Source organism: Neopsephotus bourkii, unplaced genomic scaffold, assembly GCF_033783945.1.
Source record: "Neopsephotus bourkii isolate Nb327-2 ecotype Australia unplaced genomic scaffold, CSIRO-AGI_Nbou_v1 NB_121, whole genome shotgun sequence".
In the NCBI taxonomy this organism is placed as follows: Eukaryota; Metazoa; Chordata; class Aves; order Psittaciformes; family Psittacidae; genus Neopsephotus; species Neopsephotus bourkii.
In genome coordinates this window covers 997804-1016791 of record NW_026900638.1, presented here as the reverse complement: position 1 = coordinate 1016791, position 18988 = coordinate 997804, and the positions used below count along the sequence as shown (strand labels likewise).

The window sequence follows — 18988 nt, the reverse complement described above, 5'->3', positions numbered from 1 at the left end:
ATAGAGGTCACATTATATATCTGCTCATTTTTGTTATTACCTGATCAGCTACAGCCCGTGCCAATTTGTCCATCCTTGATCCAGCCTCTGCAATCTTCTTGGCTGCATTAATGACATCTGATGTATTCTTCAGGGGGCCTTTACCTCTGTGAAATGCAATACAATTATGCACAATCTAAATAAATCATGAAAGGCAACAGTTTTAGTGACCCTGTTTAGTGTTTGATTTTAAAATAGTAACATAAATGGCTCCTTAATTTATTACAATTTCACCTTTTAACTACTTTACAGAATAGCTTGATTAAGAAATTGGTCTGATATATTTCCTCCCTCCTACAAAATGCCTCACTAGCAATTTAATCTGATGGCACCTTCAAGCACATGAGCCATACTTAATAGTAGATGCATTTTTAAGTGCTCATTAAGCCAAAATTCTTTCTGGAATACACAACTATTTCAAAATCATCTTATTCCCAAGCCAGTGCTAAATGTTAAGCCCGTCATGTCTACAGCAAGTATGGCACATTTTAGGAAAACTTTTTAGTCAATTTTTTGTCAGAAAAAGAAGATATGTGAAGCATTATGTTGCACTTAAACCATTTATAATTAGCTTTACAATAGATTTTTCACTATGCTTTAATGATGATGTACAAAATTCTGATTTTAGTCATTAAAGTTACCAACATTTATCTAGACAAATAGTAAAAAGTCACTGCAGACAGAAATTTGTTTCAGACTCAAAACTTTAATCCTGTTTGTAATAATATATTTGCTACTGCTCCTGAGAATGGCTTAGTTGGAAGTGAATTGATTTTCCTTATTCTTTTCTTATACTGGATCGAGAAGGGCAGCTTAAGACACCTTAAATGGCTACTGAAATACAAGAAGTATCCCACTTCTGTTGAACTTAAATTGTAGGAAAAATCCTTCCTAGTGACCTCGGATGCTTCTACATTAATCACATCAGCAGATCTTACTGTCACAAACTCTTTGCATTTGAAAAATTATTCTATTTTAACAGTGCTGAGGTTACAGACAACCAAAAAAGGTGTGAAAGGCTTTGTTCTGTTTCAATGGAATATATTAAACAAGCTTTTATTGAATCTGATGTAGACAGCGGTGCTCTTTGATTTATTTTTCTTTAATTTACTTCAAATGTGACTAGTTTTCACTCATTCTCCTATTAGTTCTGTTCTTTTGATGGTAGGAAATGTAATTACAAAACTTTCAATTTGATGTTCAATGTATCAGAGATTATCCAAAATTGCAAAAAATTGTTCATATCTGGGCTGCTGCTTTAGAATGTTATATTTTCCTTCCATGAAATGATGGCTCTGTTTGGACAGTTTTTCACTCTGGTTTTGGGCAGAAGATCAGTGACCCAAGGAAAATACAACTATGAAAGCAGTTAAGATTCATCTAAAATATCACCTTTTACAAGAGGTTCTACACTGTTATTTACTATACAGGAGTGGTGAGTCTACTGCAAAAAAATTAGTTGTAAAAGCACAAACTGAGGGAAAAACAAATAGGCTGAGAGATTAATTACTTAGAAAAAAGTATCGTAACAATCTATTAATGTAAGCAAACTTTCTAAATACTTATTAAATTTAAAATGGATAAAAATGTGTGCTGTTGCCTATCACCAATTAACTAACTATAGAAGTGCAAATAATAGAGCTATTTGCAAATTAATGGTATTTAAACACCCCCACATCCATCCATCCATCCATTTACCTACCTCTCTATCTATCTATTCATCTCTCTCTCTCTCTCTCTCTAGCAGGTATGTGCAAACACTGTATTAATGCAGAGACTGTCTCCCTCTGAAATGGGTTGAAGGTTCCTCCAGCCACAGGGCATGTGATGAGCTGGAGATTAAGAAATGTCTTTGAGCACCCCAATGAGATGAATAAATGGATGTTTTATTTTAATTCTGAAGGAAAACATGAAGATTTTTGTCCAGTTTTGTCTAATCACATTTTGGTAAGTACCATTTAAACTTTTGAACTCCCCTTTAAAAATAATCACTGAAAAAATGTTAATTTATTATGGTGATCTGCAATTCAAAGAATCTTGTAACATTTTCTCCCCAGTGAGAAAGACAATATGACTATATATAAACATAATTCTTCTGTTTAAATGAGATCACTAATGAATGGCCTTTTGATGCTTTGCAATTAGGGAAGAACAAGACATCAATAGAAAGAAGAAATGAAAGCAAAAAAAAAAACCAAAAAACATTGCTGTCAGGCTCCAATAAGGTATTAGATCAAAACAGTTTCATTTCATTTGGGATTTTTTTTTAAGGAGTTCAGCATTCAGATTTATATAAATAGTTTTGCCATTATTTTTGATTGACGCAAATTGTATTGAAATGTTGAAAGTTCAGAGAGGCCCACACTAAAAGAAATGCCAGCTGAGTGTCTGTAAGGTTACAGACTATCTTTGCTGCTGAAATTCAAAATGATTTGCAAACAAAACAGGTATGCAAATAAGAGAAAAACTTTATGTGATTAATCCCTTTTGGAGAAGTATCCAGAGCAGTTATGTGTAGAGAACTGTAGAGCCTAGAGAAAAAAACTTTATGTGATTAATCCCTTTTGGAGAAGTATCCAGAGCAGTTATGTGTAGAGAACTGTAGAGCCTACCCTGTTATGTATGATGAGTGTTACCTGGCTTTGCATTCCCCAAAACACATCTTAATAGCAATAAATTGCAACAGAAAGCAAAGGTGTGGGATGCCTGAGGAAGTTCTCAGCACAGGTTGTTTTGTCCTTACCTAGTAAAGTCTGTCATTTCCATCATAATCATGCACATCTGCTTTGCCAGCACAATGATGTCATTACCACTGTCATCCCACTTGGCCACCTCAGCATCCAGTTTGCTCTTTTCTTGGTGGAATATCTCCACCTGCTCGGCAATCTTAGCCTTCTCCTCCTGGGGAAGCTGAGCCATGATAGCCTGGAGAAAAAGTCGAAGAAGACAGAAATGATAAAATGAAAGTTAGAAAATGTACATTTCCAGTGGACTGAATGGTATTCTAGTTTCTCTCAGTTGAAGATGTCAAGGAAAATCCGATGGAAACTTAATTTCTGTTAGGACAGGCAAATCCAGATTCACAGGGTGCTTATAGCTCTTTTTGTACCTTAAAGAATTAAAAAGCTATATATGTGATGCCATGATATACAGATTATTCATCAACCAATACAGGAAGATTAAAGACAATTCCTATTCAATTTTAACTTTTAGAAAAAACAAAATAACAACATCTATGAGAAAGGCAGACAAAATTGCCAGTGTCTCCCCAGTCTCGATCTCAGTCAGAAAGAGGTTGTCTGCATAACCCAACACTAAAATAATCTATGACATGTAATATAATGCATTTGAAGTGGATTGCAATGAATGTACCTTTCAATAATGTTTATGGTCTATTTGTCTCTTGGAGGATATGCAAAAAAGCACTACACAGGTTGATCCTAATCTGCTTTGATATTATCAACAAAGCAGAAATTTCCCCAACCCCCTGAAAAAGACAAAAGAAAACCCTACAAAACTATAATAATTACTTTTGAAGATCATATGGACACTTCCAATAATCATTTCCAAGTTGAACTCCTATTTGGCTTTAGGGGTTCTGAGGCCCACATTATGCATTTAATGGGGTGTGACACATGTTTAAGTGTCATTACATTTTTTCTTGTTTATGTCACTTTCAATCAGCTGAAGTCTTCTTCTACATATTCTTAAAACGCTCTTGGCTTTTAAAAATTCATAATTGACCTTTTCCAAACCCGGAATGAAGAAAGGGCTATAAACAGGAGATCAGAAAATGAGAAATTTGCAAGTTAATCAAATTAAAATTCAACACGAGCTTTAATTAGGCCTTATCAATGTAACTCAACAGTTTTAAATGTTAGCATATTAGTCTTTTCACAGGAAAAATGCCATGTAAATCTAATAAATAAATACAGAAAATACATATAAAAAATAGAACACAAGAAATAACTGAAATTTAAGAGAATATGATAGGAGTAGTAAAATTTGGAAAGCAAATCCGCATGTCTTACATGTGGTGTCTTTCTGTGGGAAAATTTACCCGCACTTCCTTTAAACTCATACACAGTGTTTTAACATTTCTATTCCAGCCACTGATGTGTTTTCAAAGAAGTTACATCCTGCAGCAAATGCAGTTCATATATTCAAGTTTTATTTCTATTTAAGACCAACACAAGTCTTTCTACTGAAATACTGATAGCCTTATGGACTAAGCATATTAAAAAAATCCATTATATTCCACAAATAAATTTTTTTTTTTTCTTTTTAATACAGAAAAGGTTCAAACAAGATGCTGTTTTGCTTAGCAGACTCATTTCAGTGAGTCACTCAAGACTGTGGAATGGGCAGCTTCTGCTTACCAGGTTTTCTTTTTAGGTTTTCATTATTTGCTGCTTCTTGTGACATATTGCGTTCTACATTCTTCAGGAATGGGACTGTCTTTATAATATATTCTGTTTATACAGTGTGTGGCTGATCAAAGCAGAAGGTTTTAAGTGCAGCAGTGATAATAACCACAATAAATGTAATAGAATTTAAGACTCCTAAGTCCCTAGGTGAACTAGATTCTTAGTAAAAATATTACTGCAGTCCTTACTTGGTTTTCAGATCAAGAAAGGATGTTATGCTACCCAATCCTAGATGTAATGAAACAAAAACAATAAAAAAGACTGTGAAATAACTATATTGTACCTCGATTTTTTGGTACTTGAGACTTACTTTATTAGTCAATTCCTTGAATATATAAAACTGGACTTTTTGCTCTCTAAAATATAAAATTCCCCAAATATAGTCAACTACATCCAGGACCCAGTTCTGTCATTGTTCTCAGGGTAAGAGATGCAGGTTTCATTCTGCAATTCCCCTGACTGCATGGTTTTCAGTGCCAGTTCACCCAGATCTCTGGGGTTGGACCTACAATCCACCTGCTCTTCATAGAATCATAGAATACTTAGGGTTGGAAAGGACTTTTAGATCATCTAGCTCCAACCCTGCTGCCTACCATGGGCAGGGACACCTCACACTAAACCACGTCACTCAAGGCTCTGTCCAACCTGAGTAGTGATATATATGATATGCCCTTGATATGCAAAGACAAATTTGTTTTGCCCTGGGGATGAAGTGATAGAAACCCAGCTTTTCTGACTCACAGAATGGTTTATTTACCATGTATATTGAGTATTCAGGGAAATTAAGACAAAAAGAAACCTCTGCCCGTTCTACTGTAGCTAAGTCTCACATTATTCTGATACCTGTAAGTAAGCTTCATTTAGATTTGCATCACTCTACTGTTTCTTTTCAGGTTGTAAAATATTTGTGTCAAGCCCTAATATACTGTGGGTCTTTCACAGTAGATAAAACATTCTCTTTCCTGCCCCTCTTAACTGACCATTCAAAGCATCATTGCCTTTTGGTGTTCAGATTCTCAGCTCTACAAATCATCTTCCAGAAGTCACCTTTCCAGTTACCGCCTTTTGCTACAGTGTTTGAGTGTGTGTGTGTAGGATGGTTCTCATTTAGTCTACTACTTCACTTTTAACACTTATCCAAAGAAATTGCAGACCTGTGCAAAACACCCATGAAAATCATTCCCAGTTGCTTACTGGTTCCATAATGGAAAATCTTAAGGCTTTTCTTTAAATTCTCTTTCCAGTCAAATATATTTTCATGATGTTGTTTACCCCCCAGATTCTATCCTGATGTGGGTTTTGTTTGGGTTTTCTTCTTTACTAAAAGCCTATTTAACAAAAGCCAAGCATTCATCAGAGGGTGGCATAATCCTGAGCATTAACAAACTTCACTTCTCTAGCACCTGTGATCCCTGAAGCACTCATCAGCTTAATTTCCAATCCCCATGCAGAAGCTGAGGTCGCAAATCACAGTGACTGGAGTTTATCATGATGTAATTACCCTGGTAAAATTACATTGACTCAGTAACAAATGTCTTCAATTACAATTAAATTACAGGGACTACTCGGTAGCTTAAACAGATCTTCTTGACAGGTTTGCACACTGGGAAACATGACTAATGTAAGATTTCTCTGGATACAGCACATGGTGCCCTGATAGGTTTTGCTTTTTTGTTTTAATTTGCTGACTACTCCCATGGTTTCAGCACTTTCCAAACCTGCAAGACCTTCTCTTACAGCACTAGCTGGAGTAAACAGCTGATACAAGGCATCACATAAGCCTGAGGAAGATCATTCAATAAAGTTACTGCTTTTCAAATAGGTGAGACATGAAAAACTTTTAAACAGTTAGGTCATCTTACTCCTGTCCTTTTTTAAGTGACCCTGAAGATCTGAAATCACTGTGTTGCTTTCAGAGGCATAGCTTTTTATTTGCAGCTATTCAGACACTTAATTCAGTGAGTGTGTTCTATACTCACCCTTGCACTCTGGCCAGCAATAAGCTGGTCATCTTCAGTCTGAACACTTGTTCTGCTGCGAACATCATAATCTTCCTGCTCAAAGTCTGAATCATCCTCTAGCTCTTCAGGGGTCTAGAGGGAGGGAAACAGCAAGAGTAAGCACAAGAGAGGAGATGACAAACTTATAAAGGATACAAAGTCCTATGTACAGTAAGCTCTTATTTCATTGACTACCTGCCCAGGAAATGCTGTTTCTCTTTCCTCTTAAATTAACTTGTCTGCCCCAGCACTTAACAACTGAAATTGAATTGTCTTAAAAATTGTTTCAATTCTAGTTTTCTTTACAAATGACATTTATCATTACCTTGCTGCAACTTCCCTTAACTCTGTTAACATGATGAATGCAGTTCCAGGAACAAATATCCTTTGGAAACATTAACAACCAGAATGCAGTATTTAAAAATAATGTTATTTCATATACAAATGGACACTCATACTGTTACTGGAATCTCCATGTAATCTTCAAAAGAGAAAGCAAGTACCTAGAAAAGAAATAACTAACATCCTGGAATAAAGAGTTATCAAAGCAAATAAGATATTTCCCCTTGAGAGAAAATATAAATTATGAAACAAATGTAAAGTTTATAATTTGCTTTATCATGTAGGTTCACATGGCTCTTTTCAGATACAAAACTTTGGAATTAGCCTTATCCCCTAAACTGAAGCGACGTTTTCTTATCCTTGGGGCCATCTTAAGGCATATCAAGGCTAAGAGGGTTATGAGGGGCAGTCAACATGGCTTCACCAAGGGGAAGTCATGCTTGACCAATCTCGTAGCCTTTTATGAGGAAATAACACGGTGGATGGATGATGGCAGAGTGGTGGTTGTGGTCTACCTTGACTTCAGCAAAGCATTTGACACAGTCTCCCACAGCATCCTCGCAGCAAAATTGAGGAAGTGTGGTCTGGATGATCGGGGAGTGAGGTGGACTGTGAACTGGCTGAAGGAGAGAAGCCAGAGGGTTGTAGTCTATGGGGCGGAGTCTAGTTGGAGGCCTGTATCTAGTGGAGTTCCTCAAGGGTCGGTACTGGGACCAGCATTATTTAATATATTCATCAATGGTTTAGATGAGGGAATTGAGTGTACTATCAGCAAGTTTGCTGATGACACTAAGCTGGGAGGAGTGGCCGACACGCCAGAAGGCTGTGCTGCCATTCAGCGAGACCTGGACAGGCTGGAGAGTTGGGCAGGGAGTAAGTTGATGAGATATAACAAGGGAAAGTGTAGAGTCCTGCATCTGGGCAGGAACAACCCCAGGTTCCAGTACAGATTGGAGAATGACCTGTTAGAGAGCAGTGTAGGGGAGAGGGACCTGGGGGTCCTGGTGGACGACAGGGTGACCATGAGCCGACACTGTGCCCTTGTGGCCAAGAAGGTCAATGGCATCCTGGGGTGTATTAGAAGGGGGGTGGTTAGTAGGTCGAGAGAGGTCCTCCTTCCCCTCTACTCCGCCCTGGTGAGACCTCATCTGGAATATTGTGTCCAGTTCTGGGCCCCTCAGTTCAAGAAGGACAGGGACCTGCTGGAGAGAGTCCAGCTCAGGGCAACGAAGATGGTTAAGGGAGTGGAGCATCTCCCTTATGAGGAAAGACTGAGGGAGCTGGGTCTCTATAGTTTGGAGGAGATTGAGGGGTGACCTTATTAGTGTATATAAATATATAAAGGGGGAGTGTCACGAGGATGGAGACAGGCTCTTCACAGTGGCAAACAATGATAGGACAAGGGGCAATGGGTACAAACACAAGAGGTTCCACTTAAACCTGAGAAGAAACTTCTTCTCAGTGAGGGTGACAGAACACTGGAACAGGCTGCCCAGGGAGGTTGTGGAGTCTCCTTCTTTGGAGACATTCAAAACCCGCCTGGACACGTTCCTGTGTAACCTTATCTAGGTGTTCCTGCTCTGGCAGGGGGATTGGACTAGATGATCTTTTGAGGTCCCTTCCAATCTCTAACATACTGTGATACTGTGATTGAGGGGCAGATTGATCAGATCTAGTTACAGGTATGCTGGCTTCAGGTTGTTTAAAATGTTGGAGGAAGGAAGAAAAAGGTAATTGATTGATCCATTTATTTATTTTTTTACCTTCTAACAAAAAATCAGGAGAAAAAAAATAATTCCTTATAGATATATATATACTCAGAGAGACAGCCTACCTTAAATCACTATTTAGCACTATATTTAATATAGGTAGTGCGAAACCAGAAATAGTCTTTAGAAGGAAGTTTACTTTCCATTTTGCTCTTAAACAGCATCTAGTACAACAATCTAGCCACAAGTAACTTTTATAGGTGCAATTCTGGATAGTGGTAATAGGAAAGAGAATGACAACAGCTGTGAAGAGAAATCCTCACCTTAGTGGATAACCATCTGCCTCGGTGTTAACCTAGAGGGCCAACCATTGCAGAAGAAATCATCCATGCTGGCATTTCATGCTTGGAGGCAACATCAAGTTTGCTAGCACAGGTGCTAATCATTGCAGTTGTCATTACAGCTCTGTCTTGAAGATGCTCAGTCACTAGGAACTGGTCCAAACCCTCTAACATTATGCAAATAAGTCTTTTGGCTATATTTATATTACAGTCCAGTTTCCAATATGAAGTGCATGCCACTGTAAAGGGAAATCGACTGCTTTGCTAGTTACTTGCTGAAGTGCACATGATGGGGAGAGTAAAACACAGCCATCTTCATTTGGCTTAAAGAGTATGAATTTGATGCTGAGCACTGGAGGAAGAAATAACCAAGTATGACAGTATGGTAATGAAAGTGAGGCTGCATCTCAGAAGAGATACATGTACAAATAGTGTGCATAGCAGGATAGACAGGAGATTAAGTGAAAAAAATAATTTATCTTTTCTCTACTGCCACAGGAAAAAAACAAACAAAAAAAACCCAACAAAATATTGGTGCCCATCATTCTCATGTCCAATGGTCTTGATTTCCAACCGCCTTTAATCAATTTATTCTATCTGCTCAGCTGCCTGAGCTCAGGATGTGACTTTAAAATATGCCATAAGCAAACCAGCCACTAAGAGAAACATACAACTCCCTGAGAAAAGAAAACATTTCCTCTCATAGGGCTCAGCTTTTCATCTGTCCAGGCTTTATTGTGAAGAATAAGAACAGAGTGGAGAGTTTCAGCCCTTTCTTCCAGCTGTTTTTTCCCCATTCTTCAAGTCCATTCAACTAGCTGGTCATTGTAAAACCAGTATGCTTCCCTACCATGTATACTCTTCTTAGTTTCTTTTTATTTCTTTAAAATAAGACTGTAAAAGATAATGTGCAGCCCTTTCCCAGGCTTTCATAGGCAAGAGTTGGAGTAAAGGCGTATTTCTCGAAGTATTACATCTCAACACTGTAACTGGTAAGGACATGAGGATGCCTCTAAAAAAGCTAAAATATTCTGAAAATTCAATGTTTCAGGGATTTATTCTTAAAAAAGGTTCAGGAAAAAAGCATTGCTGTTGCTGCGTGACATTCATAACCTCAAAATTTGTGTGGTCTTTAAAATACTGAAACTTAATGTGTATAGATGTTGAACTTGGAGAAAATGTAGCACAAACCAAAATGACAAGTTAAAGCAACTGTTAATAATATACTACAAGCACAGGAAATTTCAGTGTTCCCCCTTTGTACATGTGAGATCTAATTCAAAACCAATTAATTCAGATTCATTCTCTTAAGGTTTTCATGTGCAGTGAACTTAACACCCTCATTTTCTCCCCAAAATAGTTACAGTTTTCACTAAGATGCAGGACAGTAGTTATCTCTATGCTTCCATTTCAAACCCCTTGCACGCTTTTCACTCTTGCACCATTCATTTTATTTGATCTCTTACAGGTGCAGCCCGTATTTAATAGGGTCTCCTATTTATTTAGACACCAAGGTATAAGAAAGGACCATGGTATTTAAAACCTAGTTTCCAAGACAACAAAGCCTGGAACTTAATTTATACGAGTTGGAAGACCAAAGGACGAAATTGGTCTTGCAAACACCTAAATCTATGGTCATACAGACATAGGACACGTGGATTTGAGATTGAAGACAGCTTCCAAACAAAACTCTGACAACCACCAGTGGCTGGAGGAGCTACAATAGTTTTCAAAACTAATAGTTTTTACAAACCCATTGAGTTAGTAGAAAAATGAACCATTTTCATAATTTAATCTGTTTGTAGCACAGGTTCTAAGGGACTATTGTTTTTCAAATACACTATCTCTAGTGAACATAGAGGATCTTTGATTCATTCACCTAATTCAGATGAATTCTCCCAGTAAAGAAGAATCTTGCACAATCTCAGATAAATTACCCAGTAAAAATAGGCTTTCTCTTGAAAGATGCATACTTTAATATGAATTTGGTGACTTTCAGACTTCAGTCATTGGAATATTTTAATTTTTCTGCTTAAAATATCTTTCTGGCTGCTGAAGATCTTGCTGTGGACAATCTCCCATTGATATAATTTTGAAATTGCAGTATAAAATGTGAATTATGGATGCACAAGTCATAAAATGGCACATATATGTGGATTATAAATACTATTTTTTTAATATTTTACTAATTCAGATATATTTGGTGACAATAGAAACTCCACTATGATATAGTGCTGTATGAACTTAAAAAATTTAAGAATTTCAACATTATAAACACCAGGTCAAGATAACATTGTAATGAAAAAAAACCTGAAAAGGCATTTTCCTATTTTTTACCATAAAAACAACCTCTAATTCTAAATGTTAAGGAGAAAAAAATCCTTTATAATGCGCTTTTCTATTCAACTCCATGCTATTCTGTATGTCTGTTTTTGTACAAAGGCAGTTGCAGCCTGAGTGACTCAGGTGCTGTGAGCAGCATCTGAATGGCAAAGTCAGAGAACCTCCCTCACAGCAGGTCTTCAGCTGTTTAATGACTTACATTAAAATTTAACACTTTAAATTCAACCTGAGAACAACAAGCAGTCAATGTAGACAATGAACTTCGAAACACCCTTTGGAGATAAGTCATTTGTTAAAGATGATGGGATTTTATACCAAGTGTAGTTTACAGAGAATCTGAGATGTAGCAGCACTTTGGTTACCACCACAGTGGCTACCACATGGGTGATCATGGCTAAGCCTACATTCATTGAAGACTATATATAGATGCAAAAAGTTGGGGCTGAGGACTCCACATTTGTACTACTCTTATTTCATTTTATTCCCTTTGCTGTAGTCTTCTCCCATGGACTAAAAGGCCCTTAATGATATAAGTGGAACATTTAAGATGTTACTAGACCACTTCTTCCAGGATCAAAGAATCTAGTTTGTATGCTCCAACATGAACTAAAACATGGCAAGAAGGAACAACTGGAAATTGGCTCCAAAAGTGCACCCTTGATCCCACCCAATGGAACACTAAGGCTAATGTAGATTCAACTAATGGCAAAATCACCAATAGCAAAGGATGCATGTGAAAAAAAGAGTGGCCTTAGAGAAACATAAGAATTAGAAAAGGTACCATTGTGATTCTTCCTAACTGTAGAGGGGTTTTCTAATAACTGAATATCATAAGTAGCTAAGAAAAAAACAAAGTGTAATTTGATCCCTATGCAGTAATAGAAAAGTTGTTGGAACTAAGTTATTATTTTCTATCTTATTTTTAGGTTTTATAATTATACTCCTAAATTACTTATACATCTTAACTTGTGCAAGAGATTTTTTCTTCTGTATAGATCATAATAATAGTCCTCAATGTAAAAACGAGTCTCCTTTTTCCTCCAAAGGGACAATAAAATATCCCCTTTTCAAGGGAAAAGAGAAGCAGTGAGAATATCCCCCTCTGATTCAGCTTACTAAAAGTAATAATACCAACAAAAATTAATTTAAAAAGGTGGCTTTATTTCCTCTATGGAATAAGGGAATCATCTCAGATAAATTCAATGTTTCATGGCACTCACATGAAAAATTACTGCCTGAAAATAATTGCTTGTGCCAGATGCTCTAAAAAGTTTGGAAGTGAGGTTTTATTTCCCCCCCCTTTTCTTTGTTTTTATTAATTCAGCAAGAATTTTTACAATCTGAATTAAAGGGGTGCGTGAGATTTGATAGATTATTAGAAAGAAGTCTAAACTCACTCTTTTATAGCTTAACACCCTCACCCTTTAATTATACATTACGTTTCCATGAGAGATGCTCAGATGGGAATGCTAAGAAGTGTCTCAAAATGAAATTAATTTTGTTTTCTACCCAAAATAAGGTTCTGATTCAGCAAACTTTGGTCTGTGTAAGTTTATATATGTGGATTTTCCCAGTTAACTCACAAGGATAATGAGTCCCTTTATGTGCTTTGGTTCTCTTCCTGGGTAAAGAGTACTACATTTAGCTCCATAAATAAATTAATTGTCAGAATACAAAACTACATCCTCCTGATCTGGGTAAACAGAATTCATTAGCTCACATCACACAAGGAGCGGGAAATAGTAGTGATACAATGGCAAAAGTAAGCTGGGATGCTTCTAAGGAGCCTGTGAAGCCTGCATGCTGATCAGCTTTCCAGGCCAGTAGTTAGCATCAGAGGAAGACAGCAGTGAAACAGGTGAATGTGCCTCCAGAATTCAAAATGGTGCTTTGTGGTTATCAGGAACATCTCACCCAGTATGGACACTCTGATGGCAAACTCTTCAGAACAACTCTGACGTACAGGGAGGTGCTAGAAGGCAGAATTGTGTAGGAGATGGGAAAGCATGCATCTATAGCAATCCCATTTGATAACTGTCTCAAAAACCAATTTAAATTACTCATGAGAGACTATAAAAGACTAAAAAGTACTTAGAAGTGGTTCTTATCCTAAAAAAGTTTGGAAACTGCTGTTATGGAGTAAGGAGATGGATAATGAAAGGAAAAATGTGTTTTCTTTATCATGCAGATCTTTTGTTCCACCCAATGCTGCACATGTAGGAAACAGGAGGTGTTTGCTTCCACCATCAGTCATGACTGATGTCTCAGGCAGTTCAGGCTACTTGAGATTAGCGCTGGGTATGGGAATGGAATTTACGTTTTGCAGTTACAAGATTAAGCCTGTCAAAAGCTTGTTCTGTAAAGGTTAATATGTAGTGGCAGATGGCTAAAATGGAGCTATTTTGGAGTGCTCCTGCTGCCTGAATTACTATATCAGGGCCATAATATACTCACAAACACAAGTGTATGTCACCTGTTTGCTCAAAGGGATGAGTTGTTTTAGCACTGTTACTTGCTTTGTAAGTTTTCTCTGTAATTTTCACTGTGGGTTTATTTGCTCATGGCTTTCACTGGGGCAGATTCAGGGTGACTTGTGTTTCAAACAAGTTTCAAGTACTGAAGATATAGAGTCACATAATGGTTTGGGTAGGAAGGGACATTAAAGGTCATTTAGTTACAGCCCCCAGCCACGGGCAGGGGCACCTTCCACTAGAGCAGCTTGCTCCAAGCCCCTGTGTCCAACCTGGCCTTGAACACTGCCAGGGATGGGGCAGCCACAGCTTCTCTGGGCACCCTGTGCCAACGCCTCAGTACCCTCACAGGGAAGAGCTTCTGCTTATGAACTCATTGCAATCTTTCTTCTGGCAGGTTAAAGCCATTGCCTCTTGTCCTATCACTTGTGCCCTTGTAGAAAGTCCCTTACCAGCTTTCATGACTTAGAAGCAACACATATGTTCATACTGCTTTTTTTTTTATTTTCTTGTTGTTTAGTTTCGATTTTTTATTCTTTATTCTTTGACTGCAGACTATACTGCAGAACAAGACACAGCTACTCTCACAATAATGTTTTCCTATGAGGGTTTTTTATTAACTTATTTGTATGGTGGTTTTAGAAGATGCCTAAGCAAAATGAAACAGTTGGTTAGTTGACACTGAAATGAGACATTTGTTACCTCTGTAAACATTCAAAACCATCCCTGCAGAGGCTCACTGGAACAGCAAGATAATTTATTTATTGATCTAGATTTTAACCAGACTTACCTCACATCCCAGGTAGCACACATACATTAGGAGAAAAAAAACCCAATGCAACAAAAATTTACACAAACGTGAAGATCTGAGCAAAATATTGCTATTACTATGGAAACAGTAATGAAGTTTGCATCTATTGGCAGTTGTGATCAGATCTTCTCCTAGGTAATTAAGAAATTAATTGTGGTTCATCTCCTCATTTCTTTCCTTACAAATTCCTTTCTGGTGCACATAGTTTTGTTTCATGCTTGTTTCAATATCAAGCCTGTCTGGCTTCTTATGAAAAGATGTTGATTCCAAGAAGCTTTCACATTCCTCTCATCCAATGAGATACTTTCTTGTAAGTCCCAACTTTCTTTCCCCAGTGCTTTACATACCCTTATCATCAGAACAGCTTTCCTGATGTCACGAACTCCATCATAAACCAAGCGGGAGGCATCTATGAACTCATTCTCTTCAAATGGCTGTGGGACATTCGCACTCAAGGCTTCAATGGCAACTTCAACTTGTTCAGCAAAACGTGGCATAACTAGATTAACCAAAATGAAAGGCAGGAAGATCAGACACCTTCTTTTGGAGGATTTTTCCCCTGTCCTTGGGCATAAATGCTTTCCAGTAGACATGGTGCTAACTGTTATTACAATTTCAAGACCTAGGAAGGCCCGTGACATAGATTTGTACTGGCTATACATGCAGAGCTCTGGCATAGTTTCTGACAGCATGAAAATAGCAATCATTATGTTTTCTCCTCCAACTGCAAAACAAAGAATTTGAAACTTCCTTTAAAAAGCATGATTTACTAAGACTGCAAGATATCTGAGCTATCAGTAAAGCACATTTAAAAATTTACAGCTAGGAATCTTGTTTAGTATGTCTGCATATACACACACATATATATTTGTTCACACACACAGATGAAAGAAAAGATCTGTATCACTGATGCAGATAATGCTCAGTAAGTGCTAGGGTTATATTGGAGAAAACATGGAAAAGCGACAGCAACAAGAGATATAAAAAAGTAAACATTAACAAAACATTGGTAGGCAGAGGGGAAACACTTTAATTAGAAAAGAAGTTTGAGAGAGCTCCAAGTTTCGGAAAGAGTATTAAATGCATATATCAAATTATCTTAATTAAGGGAACACTTGAAAGTGTAGTAGGAGACTAATATGATTGCATAAGGAAGTCTATAGCCTGAAAATCGAAAAGCAATCATTAAAAATACAATGAAAACAAGTAAACATAAAGAATAAAAGAAAATTATTTAGGGTCATGGGGATGAAACAAGTAAAGCTAGAAATGCACAAATGACACTAAAAAAGGAGGCAAAGAGCCTCAATATTTAGTGTCCTTAAATTTCTGTTTAGAATGTCCTAACTAGCAGAGGTGATCAAATATTTAATATAATTAACCGTAAGTGCAACAGATCTGAATTAGGAAAGGGCAGTTTGGAGAACATCTACATAAACCTGAAGAAATGTATCTATTAAATATGTTTTCAAGTTAACAGAACATACTAAAATTTACCCTACAGTCCTTAAGAAAATAATCAAAGCAATTTATGAAACATCTTGGAGACCTCAAAAAAAACAATAATGGTGAAAGTTGCAGGGATTTAGAAGACGAAAAAGCACATAACTATTTATATGAAGGTATAGGGAATAAAAAAGGAAGAATTATAGCATATTCAGCCTAATTTCAATACCCAGAAAGAAGATGAAACATGACGTAAAGCAATTAATATGTAATTATCTTCTAAATAATAACCAGATGTCAGACAAGCACAGATTTGTCAAAATAGGTTGTGTCAAGCTCTTGCAATATTTTCTTTGACAGAGCAGCTAACTAGTGTGTCGGGAGAAACAGTAGATATAATACAGCTTGACTTCGTAAGATTTTTGACATGGCCACACATGACATTCTTAAAAGTGAAACAAGGGAAATGTAGATTAAATTACTCTAAGGTGGACATGGAAGCCATGACAAAAAACATCTCAAGGCACAATTACCTGTGGCATGTTGTCAAACCAGAATGATATGTCAAGTGGGTTCTTGTAATATATCTAATAATGTGATGCTATTGTAAAAAATGGCAAAGGTCTATCTAGAATTATTACAATATATATAAAAAAAAAAAAAAAAGACTTGAGGGAATATACTGTGAAGCTGCACAGTGAAGCCCTAGTTGGAGCACTTTTCCTGGTTTTTAAGTACCCGAGATTTTTGTAGCATGTATACAAGAAACATGAGTATTTAAAAAGCTGTGTTTTGTGTTTGTACCCAGAGATACATTTCTATGTTCCAATTGCATAATTTAGTCCAAATAATATACTATTATCTAGCAGCTATTATCTGAATCATGTTAAAATACTTGAAGGAGATTCCACAAACTCCTCATGAAAATTATTCACAGCCTGATAGAGATCACTGCTCATTTTCTTCCCCCAAAAGATGATAAAGATGTCTCTTTTAGCTGAAAATTGCATTTCATTTCTCTGCTTCCAATATATACTGAAAAATATATAAATAATGTATGTATAAATTATACATCTAAATCAGAGGATCACCAAATGGCTTGGGTTGGAAGGGACCTTAATGCTCACCCAGTTCCAACCCCCTGCCACAGACAAGGACACCTTCCACTAGACGAGGTTGCTCCATGACCTGTCCAACCTGGCCTTGAACACTTCCAGGAATGGGACACACCACACAGCTTGGTGTTGATGGCAAACTTGATAAGGCTGCGCCCAATCCTTCTACTACGCCACTGAAAATGCCAACAGTCATAGCTTAATTCGTTCATTCAATAAGTAGTGATAGTAAATTTATAAACATCAGGCCATGGGGAGATGGAAAGTTACAGTATATTCATTTTGGTGAACATGAGGTACAGGAGGCACTCATTCTCAACCACATGTATTACTACAGTGTCTGCCCATTGGGTGTGAAAGCTTCTTTCAATAATTCTGACCTTGCAGACCTGGCTATAATTTAGTCCTTAATTTACATTATTACAGTGGAACATTATTAGCTGTTTTGAAATGGAAATTGCTGTTAAACTATATTATGAATTCATTGCTTGCCAATTGCTTTTTTACATTACTAGGAAATATTTTTGATTAGACAAGCAAGAAAAAACATCTTAAACTAACAAGATACTATTACTTATAGCTTCTCTAAGCGTATGTTGCCATTTAATGCAGTAAAGACTTCGGAAATTGAGTTAAGAACTCTATTATTCTCCAGTTAACGCTATTGGTCCACACTTGAGAAGCTCCATGACAGTGATGTATGAAGAAATACTTCAGTTGCACCCAAAAAACTTCCAGTCTTTCTTATCTGTCATTTACTGTACAAAGAAGGATATTCTTATGCCAGTAGCAAAAAAAGCTACAGGTAAAATTCAGGCAAAGGCATAAAACCTGTATCTGGAGTTGAAACTTGTAAATGCTGAAACTTGTAAATGCATCAGAGATTGATTAATTTATTATGTACAGAGATTGGCTACAAATATCAGATTCAGAAGCAAATCAGCACTTTGGGTGAAAATATTTAACATACGCCGGACTGAAAAATGCGATCCATTAACATCTCTCAGTCAAACTACATGGATTAATTAGGCACCTGCATAAACGTTGACAGAATCAGGTCTCAAGTTAATAGGAACACTTCTAAGTTACTTTGTCATTCTAACAAATAAAGATTTTAAAGCTTTTTTGTAGATGAATTTTTAAAGGCATTGAAAGTAAGATCACTGCCAACAAGATCTAGTTTGAATGGCTGGAGAAAAACTGGAAAACAACAAAGTTAAAATGACTTCCGTTGCATCCATTGATTAGTTTCAAAGATTATTTTTATTTTATCAGCCTAATAGAAAACTAGCACATCACCATGGGTAAACTCATGCCTGGATATAACCTGTATTTCCTTGATAACCACCTTGCTCCACGCAGCTCTTCACTAAAGCTCTGCTTGTTTCTCTCTCACCCCACCTGTATCTTTTAAGTTTTTAAAATGTGAAGTAATTATCTATTTTCTAAATATATATTTTCTATTGACTTTTTTCTCTAATGGCAATCAACTTGTAGTGGAATGTTTGTACTTGAAAACAGCTGTGTATTTGGTTTAGTGATGTGGGAGCAGCAAGATCACTGAGAAGGGAAAAGTTAGGCTACATAAAATTATTGAGATAAAAACATTAAAAATGTCATTGTTCATAGCATTAGAATGTAAAGTTTCGTTAATATGCAAGATTAAATGAATGTTTATCTATTTAATGCACTTTTATGGCCTTATTATTTAGGAACTTGAATTCCTCAGAATCTTAAGTAGATGTGAATGCTCAGAAATGTAGAAAAGGATAATTATGACACAAAAAAGAATGAAGGTTTAAGTCCCTCTAGGTGCACAGGTTTCTAATTCTTAGTGGTATCAATGGGAGTTAGGAAAGTTGACCTGGTTTCATCCTACCTTGTATATCCTGAAAGCTAGAAATCTGTTACAAGCTCAGGAGTGTTGCATCCCAACTAGAAGGA

The 18988-nt window shown here is 36.8% G+C and overlaps 1 protein-coding gene across 3 annotated transcripts in view; it reads right to left on the bottom strand.

Moving 5' to 3' along the window:
* CTNNA2 (catenin alpha 2) overlaps positions 1-18988 on the bottom strand; it is a 505102-nt gene that overhangs the window by 32224 nt on the left and 453890 nt on the right. For all 3 annotated transcript variants that reach the window (XM_061365551.1, XM_061365559.1, XM_061365568.1), the window contains 4 exons: positions 14831-14982; positions 6446-6559; positions 2783-2964; positions 41-146 (listed from right to left, as the gene is read on the bottom strand). In XM_061365551.1, the coding sequence (XP_061221535.1) occupies positions 41-146; positions 2783-2964; positions 6446-6559; positions 14831-14982 (554 nt within the window). The remainder of the gene's footprint in view (positions 1-40; positions 147-2782; positions 2965-6445; positions 6560-14830; positions 14983-18988) is intronic.